We start from the raw sequence: 8903 nt of genomic DNA, 5'->3' as shown, positions 1-8903 counted from the left end.
TGGTCACATTTACTAATTTTTAATTTTATGATGTGTGGGATTTATATTGTTTGGAAACTGCCTTTCACTCTCTAATTTTTATTTCTCCGATGTTTTCTTTAAATATTTTTATATGCTTTTTAAAACATGTCAACATTTTCTCTTTTAGAATTTATTGTACTATAAGGATGTCAAAGGTATTTGCTACTTTCCCGCCACAAGTCAGGACTGGCGGGAGACAGAGGTTTTTATCTGTAATGACAAAGTAGGCGCAGTTACAAAACCAGACGTCGGCGAGATCCTTACGCCCGTGTGAACAGCAGTGTGAGGTCCTCGCAGACACCAGGGTTTGGTGAAGGGAAGGGGCAAGTGAGAACGGAAGCGGTGTGGACTCAACGCTGCGGGGCCTACCCTGTTCTAACTGATGGCGGGGTCTGCCAGCTCGGGACGAGCCGGCTCCCGCGCTGGGCCCGGAGGGGGCCTCTGCGACAGTGACCCCGGGCGCCTGCGGGGTGGGCCCGCCTGCTTGCGGCGTCTCCTCCCCCGTGCTCTCCAGAGCCGGCGGCCGGCGGCCAGGCCGTCCAGGGGCACATCGACGCCGTCACCCCCGAGCGCGGGCCGGTCCAGGTCTGAAGACCTGCCGCGAGCGAGCTCGGGTACCTCGCCTCACCGCTGGGCCTTCGCGCCCACCCGCCGGGCGTGCGTGGGCGGGCCAGACCGGGCGGGGCATGGGCGGGGCCTAAGGCATACTCTAGGCGGGGCGGAGCTGTAGACCCACAGGGGCGGAACCGAGGACTGGCGTAGATCGAGGTGGAGGCGGGGCCGCGGTCGGCAGGAGGAGAGCGCGACCAGGCCAGGGTCCCTACGGAGCTAAGGACTGGAGGGGTTGAGGCGGCCGGAGGCGGGGCCGAGGACGGTCCGGTGTCCTCCCGCGCCGCCCCGCCCTCCGCGTGCGCCCGCGCCCGGCACAGCCAGCACCGCCCTTCCGTGGTCCTGGGCCCGAGACGGCGGCGCTGCCCCGCCCCTCGTCCCCCCCCTTCCTGCTGGCGACCCGCCCGCCAGCGCGCAGCGGCCGAGCGGCGAGGGCGGCGGACGCGGCCGGAGTGGCGCAGCGGCGAGGGGCCAGCCACGGCGGCAGACTGCGGAGAGATGCTGGGCGTGGCGGCAGGAATGACCAACAGGTACGGGCCGCGCTGGCCCCGGCGCCCGCCCCGCACCCCGCGCCACGCCGGCGGCCCCTGCCGCCCGGCCTCGGGCGCCTTTCCCGCCCCCCGGCCGGACGTCCGGGAGGCGTGCGCACGTCCCCGGAGGCCGCCCGAGGGGTGTCGCTGGGACGTGTCCGGTGTCCCGGGCCGTGCGCTGGGCGGCAGCCGTGTCCTCGCAGCGGGGACTCGCGGAGCAGCGTCCCGGACGCCCGGTGTTAGCGCCCATTTTAGAGTCAGCGCCGAGTGGCGGCCTCTTATCCTTTGCAAACCTCTAAACTGTTGGGCCGTCGTACTAGACAGCTGGATTTTCCTAAGTGCTCTGCGATTTTCCTAAATATCTGTTGCAATGTCTGGATTGAACTGTAAGAGAATAATCCGGTTTTATACAGAGATGTTCTGGGAGAAGGAGGAGTATTTTAATAGCTTTTTCACGTAGTTGGGGATTTTCTTTGTTACTATACGAAAACTAGGGTGAGTGGTGGTTTATAAAAGATTGGTTCGGACGTGGAATCTGCAGTCTCACCAGTGAACTTCCTACACTCTGACATTAAATTCCTTGGTCTGTCTTGCAGTTTGAATGGACTTGTTACCCACTGTGCTGTCTGTATGTTTGTCGTTGGAGAAATAGAGTTAGCCGGCTCTTCCGAGGGCTGACACGTTTCTTAACACAGGATCGCTAAATTCTGTTTAATACCACCACCGATTTCATTGGAAAAGTCTTTAAATATTGAGAAGCTGTCGAACTCAAAGGGTGGCTACAGGTTTTCCAGTGTTCTAATTTTCATTTGAAAGCCTTATTTTATTACTGGCAGAAAACTGCTGTCTCAAAGTGATAGAATCGCTTTGTTCTGTTTCAAGAAATGCCTACCAAATACAGGTCTAGAAAACATAGTTTGCAGGTTATATCTTTTCGGTAAAAATGGTATACCGTGAAAAAGCATTTGATTCAGCTCATCACCTAGTCTCACACATGCTTATACTCCAGACAGCCATCTGCCCTGCCATGCGGAAGTGCCTTCTCGTCCCTCCTTCTCCATCACCTGCAACAGAAAGGTCAAGGGTCAAGAGTTAATAACATTCATAATTTGTACTGCTTGATCAAAGACATTTTTCTTTTTAAAAGTTTATGGAATATTAAGTCGATACAAAATTTAAAATATGTATGACAAAGAATAATGATAGAGTGAATACACAGTGTAAGATGCAACAGTTTCCTTTACCTCGAGCCCCTCCCTGATCTTAATCCCATCCCCTTCTCATCCTGAATTTTTCATTAGTAATCCCTTCCATGTTTGTTTGTTTTTTTCTGTTAGGTACGTTCACACTGTTGTGGGCCCATCACCACCATCCATCATCTCCAGAACTCTTTCCTTTTTTAAGGCTGAATGTTTGTATATACCATTCATTTTGTTTTGTTTATCCTTTGATGGGCACTTCGGTTGCTTCCATGTTTTAGCTGTTGTGAATAATGCTGCTGTGAGTATGGATTTATAGTCACTAGTTGAAATTTTTATTGACATAATTATAATTATAGTTCACATGTAGTTGTAAGAAATAATAAAAGGGACCCAGTGTATCCTTTGCCCAGTTTCCCCTATGATACCATTTTGCAAAATTGTAGTATACTGTTGCAGCCACGATGTTGACTATAATACAATCCATCAATTCATTCGGATTTCCCCACTGTTAGTTGTAGTCCTGTGTGTGTGTGTGTGTGTGTGTGTGTCTGTGTCTGTGTATTCTGTAATTTTATCACAAGTGTAGGTGCGTAAAACTCCGTATTTAGCTTTCTAAGAAACGGATGGACTTTTCCAGAGTGACTGTACTATTTTCATCATGGACACTTAAAGAGAAGATGGTGTTCTTTCCCTGCAAGTACATGGAGTTGAGGAATTGGTTGACTGCCACTGTCTTGCTGAGTGCTAAGAGGCCGCAGCTGTGCCCACCACTGCTTCTGCACTCAGTGAGAGAGTCGATACAGTGCCAGAGGCTCTAGGAACTTAGCATTACTATGAAGATCATTTTGATCTCCCAGATCTGTTGAAAAGGTCTTTTTGGTTTTGAGACCAACTTTGAGACATAAGCCTAAATAATAAGAAGAGTGCAGATATTTGGTACGTTTAAAAGAGAATATACAGCTGACCCTTGGACAACATGGGGGTTAGGGGCACCAGCCTCGCCCCAACCCTTGCTGTGCAGTCAAAAATTTACATATAACTTTTGCCGCCCAAAAAACTAACTACTAATAAACTGTTCACCAGAAGGCTTACCAATAACATGATGAGTTGATTAAATACATTTTGTATGTTGTATGTATTATATCCTGTATTCTTAAAATAAAGTAAGCTAGAGAAAAGAAAATGTTTTGTCAACTGTCACAAATCTCCAAAAACGCTTCCAATGTATTTATTGAAAAAAAAAATCCACGTATAATTGGACCCATGCTGTTCAGATCTGTGTTGTTCAAGGGTCAACTGCATACAAAGGTTTACCTTTAAAAATATGTATTGAATGCTTTTTGTAGGTTGTGCTTTCTAGTTTGGGTAGGTTTTAGTGGAATTTGCTAAGACTTGAAGAACCAGTATGGAAAAAGCAATTTTCTGCCCTTAAAAACAACACTTGGGGGCAGTGTTGTTGGTGGTGAGTGTCTTCCTAAAACCGCAGTGCTCTGTGCTTGTTTGTACGCTGAGAAAACTGAGCTCTTAATTTTTAAGAAAACGAATGAAAATTTGGTAGAAGAAAATATAGCTTCAGTTCTGGCTGTTCCTAGAAACGTAGAGAAAACCATCAGGACTGGGCTGTCTTGATTTTTGTTTTTGTTTTTGTTTTTTATAATTCCCATACTTTTCCTTTGTGGTAGCCCCTCAGACCGTCTTCTGAACAACTCCTTCTCTTGCTAAATGTGGGTACAATGAGTGAGCTTCCCTCTCCCCCTGGAGAGGGCCTTTCTGCCCCCCACTGGGTCAGAGAAACTTCCACAGCTACAGCAGAGGGGTAGTCGGAGAGCAGAGCTTTCCTTTATTTTCAATAATGTTGAATTTGTCCTTCAGAAAATCATTTAGATAAACCTCAGTCGAGGTCATATTCTTAGCTAGGGATGCATTTAAATAAAAGGAAAAACATCTCAAACCATTTGTTAGCTTTACATTTCTTGTAATTACACTTAAAGCTGTGGTTTCCCACTGCTGGAATCTTGTCTGCATAACCTGCTAGACTGTTTCCATGTTGTCTCCAAAAACTTTAATTTTAGGATAATTGAGGAGCACCCTGTGTACCCCTTGCTGTCCCTTCTCCAGCAGCAGTGGCTTGACCTGTGTCATGTGGCATCATCTCACCAGCTTTGGCATTGGAGCTCAGTGGGGAGAGGAGGGAGCATTTTCTTGCAAACTTTTTTTTCATGCTGGAACTTGATGGGCCCACAATGACATTTAACATAGGTGTTGAGAAGTTACAGATGAATCAGGCTCTGACCACTGTTCTGTGTGAGGGAGGAGAAAGGGTGCTAGGAGTTGAGTTGGAATGCTGACTAACGTGTTTGGGGTGGGAGATACAGGACTCAGTATTGGCACTCCTAGAAGTCGGGAGCCTTACCAGGACGTCTGAGAGTCAGGTATGGAAAAGTACCATAAACGATAAAAAACATTAACAGAAGATACCAGTATACACCCACATTCTCATTTAGAAAAATGGAGTCCTGGTCACACTGTTCTGCAATTGCTTTTTTCTTTTTTCTTTTAGGATTTTCAGTACTGAGGTAAAATATATATAACAGAATTTACCGTTGTGATCATTTATCAGTGTACATTCAGTGGTGTCAAGTACATTCATGTGCTGTGCGGCTGTCAACATATCCATCTCCAGAGCTTTTCCATCACCCCACACTGAAACTCTGCCCATTGGACAGTAATTCCCCATTTCTGGCAATTGCTTTTTTAACTTACTAAGCCATCTTAGAGCTTTGCCTGTGTGGACTCTCTGAATCTGCCTTACACTTTTATTCTCAGTGTTAATGGCTGCACAGTAGTGCACAGAATACATGTGATGGATTTGCATACCAAGTCCTTCATGGACAGCTGGGTTCCACTTTTGTGTTACTACAGCCCCTTGGAACATCTGTGCCAGTGTTTGGTGTGCATGGCTGGTTGGGCCCTTGTGATGCCAGCTCTGTCCCTTCATGGCTCTATGACATTGCCCAGCCAACCTCTTTCACGCTCAGTTTCTTATTTATAAAGTAGTACCATCTCAGAGAGTTGTGAGGATTAAGTAGGAACATAAACATTGCTGAGAAATACAAGTGACATTGTTAATCATAGCTAACCCTGGGGAGGGTGTCTAGGAATCTAGGAGTTTAGGAATCTAGAACAAGAGGGAAATTTTTTATTGTACACCTTTTTGTTCTGTTTTGCTATTTTAATGTTTTGCATGTAATAATTTTTAAAGAACTAACATGCCAAGAACCTAGTAGATGCCCAGTTACTGGTATCTGTAGTTGTTGATGTTGGTTTTTCCTTCCTCCCTGGTTCTTCTCCTCAAACTTACAACTTCTGGCTTCATTATGTCTATTAATGACACTAATAGAGTCGCTCTGAGTTCTTCCTTTCCTTTACTCCCTATGTCCACTTTCTTGCTGAGTTACTACCTTAGAATTTTCTTTTGAATCCATACTCTTCTTTCTCACTCCTCCTTTATTGGGTTCATTTTCATGCTTGTCCTGATTATCTTTCGAGTGAACAGAGATAATAATATTAAGCCTGGGAAAGACTTCAGGAATGTAAAATCATGAGTATCTTAAGCATTTGAGGTAGAACAAATAATTGCTATTTTTCATTTAAATGTGATGAAGTACAGATTGTTGTAAAGATTTTACGGATTTTGTGGTAGCATTTTTATAGTATATGCTTTATCTATTAACCTAGGCTAAAAAGACAGCTACAAAGAAGATCTAAGAAATTTGTTTCCCATTTAAAAAATGGCTTCATATGTGAAAAAGGTAGGATCTACCAAAGAAATGCACTGAATACTTTAATGGGTTGTCTGTAGTAGTCCACTAAACCTTTCCTTATTTTTTTTTTGAGAGGGCATCTCTTATATTTATTGATCAAATGGTTGTTAACAACAATAAAATTCTGTATAGGGGTGTCAATGCTCAATGCACAATCATTAATCCACCCCCAGCCTAATTCTCGTCAGTCTCCAATCTTCTGAAGCATAACGAACAAGTTCTTACACGGTGAACAAATTCTTACATAATGAATAAGTTCGTACATGGTGAACAGTACAAGGGCAGTCATCACAAAAACTTTCGGTTTTGATCACTCATGAACTATAAACAATCAGGTCAAATATGAATATTCGTTTGATTTTTATACTTGATTTATATGTGAATCCCACATTTTCCCTTTATTATTATTATTATTATTTTTTTTTTTTAATAAAATGCTGAAGTGGTAGGTAGATGTAAGATAAAGGTAGAAAACATAGTTTAGTGTTGTAAGAGAGCAAATGTAGATGATCAGGTGTGTGCCTGTAGACTATGTGTTAAATCCAAGCTAGACAAGGGCAATAATACATCCACGGATGCAGAAGATTTCTCTCAAAACAGGGGGTGTGAGGTTCTAAGCCTCACCTCTGTTGATCCTCAATTTCTCACCTGATGACCCCCCTGCGACTGTGCCTGTCTTATAAACCTTTCCTTATTTTATAGGTCAGGAGTTGCTTAGGTAAAGGTTTATTCAAGGCCACAGAGGAGTTAACAGTAGGGTTAGGACAAGAGCCCAAACTTTGAAGGTAGTGTAGGGTCCTCTCTGCTGTTGTTCTACACTAGTTTGTTCAGTTACTTCACTCAGATTGCATTTTGTGGTTTGTTCCGTATATGTTTTATCTTTCCATCTATATGATAAATGCCTTAATGGCTGAGACTTTGGTATATCTGACCCCCATTTACAAAGTAATTCTAGAAATGTCTGAATGGATTATTAAATGTTTTACTACAAAGATGTTGATGTCACTGTCTTTCAAGTGGATCCTTTTGTGGAATTCATTCTTGGGGACATGATATTACTAGGCTCATGTTCTGTGGTTATCTTCCCCCCCAGAGACCTAGGCTCTCATACACCCATGTCTACTGTCCCCACATAGCACAGCCTGAGAGATGCCTTCCTGTGTTGACAGGCTGCTGCTTTTTTTATGTACATTTTTTTTTTTTTTGGAGAGAGAGAAAATAATGGCAAAAAGTTTGTTTTTTACTGAAGTATTGTTGATATACAATATTATATTGGTTTCACGTATACAACACAGTGGTTTGATAGTTACCCACATTGTTAAATCATCCCCCTACTAGTGAGCTTGCTGTCTGACAGCCTTCTTTACTGATGCCTCAGTTCAGTGACAAATACTACCAACTTCCCAGATGGAAAGTTATTTCTCACTGGGAAATGGAGTAGTTGTGTTTGGGTTTAGTTTTATTTTAAGGACTCTGCCTTACTAACGTGGACCTTACAAATGTAGGCAGGTGCTGCCTCTGTCATGGTTCGTGTTCTCTCCTCTTGGTGCCGTAGGTGAAGCAGAGTTTTCACATGTGAGGCCCTGTGCTGGTGAGTAAGACGTGGTCCCTGCTTTTGACAGTCTTCCAGCTTAACTACCCTGTCATTCATGCTGGCTCCAAATCGTCCTAGAGCACCACTTTGGTCCCGTTACCCTTCTTTTCAGAATATTAAGAAGACTTTCTGTTGCTGTCAGACTGTCTGCTCTCCAGAGCCTGGGACTTGAGGTTGTGATTGTGCCACTGCCTCCGCCACTGGGTTCCATCTTTGTGTCGCTCTCAGCTCAAACCCACTTGCCATTTTGCGAAAACATCTGGTGGTTTCCCATTGCAGTGCTGTTGCTGAAGCTGTTCTCTTGGGCTGGAAAATTATCTTCTTCTTAATTTTCTTGGCAGTTGGGGCAAAATGGCCACTTGTCCAAGGAATCCCAGGAACATTTATTGAACCCATCTTGTGTGCTAGGGAGTTAGGGACTAAGAGCTCGTATCCATTCTCCCAAAGCATTTTGACTTCTTTTTTGGTAGGTATGAACTCTGTTTTGTATTATACTCATTTATATATATGTCCAATCTTTTCTGCTGAATCATTGTCTTTGAAAGTAAAGGCCTGTTTTAATCAAATTAGTTAAATTTCCAAAGAAAAACAATTTAATGAGTGCTGTGTCTCCTTTTATTTCCTTCATTTGTTTAGAGCTGGCTGGCTCTGCTTAGTGTCTGTGACGTTGTTTAAATAAACTCACAAAACTTTGAGAAAGACAAGATAGCTTTCACATTTGGTTTAACTTAGCTCTACAGTGTATCATGTACTTATGGCAGAGACTCAGTGTCCGTGGAACACTGGGGAGGAATTTAAATGATGTTTAATCATCCCTCTGTAGATTATTCATTTCACTGCCAGGCCACTCTTTTGAAAACTGTCTTAGTAATAACCACCTTTTATTAATTACCTAGTTTGACAGAAAGTACTTTAAAGATGTTAAACCTCTATGTAATAAATCTTACCTTCACAGCCACACTATGAAGTAGGGTTATCATGCCTATTTTACAGATGAGGAAGCTGAGCTCAAGAGGTTAAGAACTCACCAAGTCACACAAGCAGTGACAGAGCTAGGTTCACACAGAAGTGCCCTGCAGGCCCTGTGTCTCCCTCCTTAGCTCACTGCTCAAGAAGGGGTACA

General features: G+C 44.0%; 1 protein-coding gene across 1 annotated transcript in view; it reads left to right on the top strand.

The window, feature by feature from the left end:
• Positions 1-784: 784 nt before the first annotated feature.
• Positions 785-8903, top strand: part of LIMS1 (LIM zinc finger domain containing 1) — a 194685-nt gene continuing 186566 nt past the window's right edge. Inside the window, exon 1 of the mRNA XM_037015439.2 lies at positions 785-1160. Coding sequence (XP_036871334.1) covers positions 1129-1160 — 32 coding nt within the window. The 5' untranslated portion in view covers positions 785-1128. The remainder of the gene's footprint in view (positions 1161-8903) is intronic.

Source organism: Manis javanica, chromosome 1, assembly GCF_040802235.1.
Source record: "Manis javanica isolate MJ-LG chromosome 1, MJ_LKY, whole genome shotgun sequence".
Classification (NCBI taxonomy): domain Eukaryota; kingdom Metazoa; phylum Chordata; class Mammalia; order Pholidota; family Manidae; genus Manis; species Manis javanica.
The sequence above is the reverse complement of the archived record's forward strand: the minus strand, read 5'-3'. Positions and strand labels throughout refer to the sequence as shown.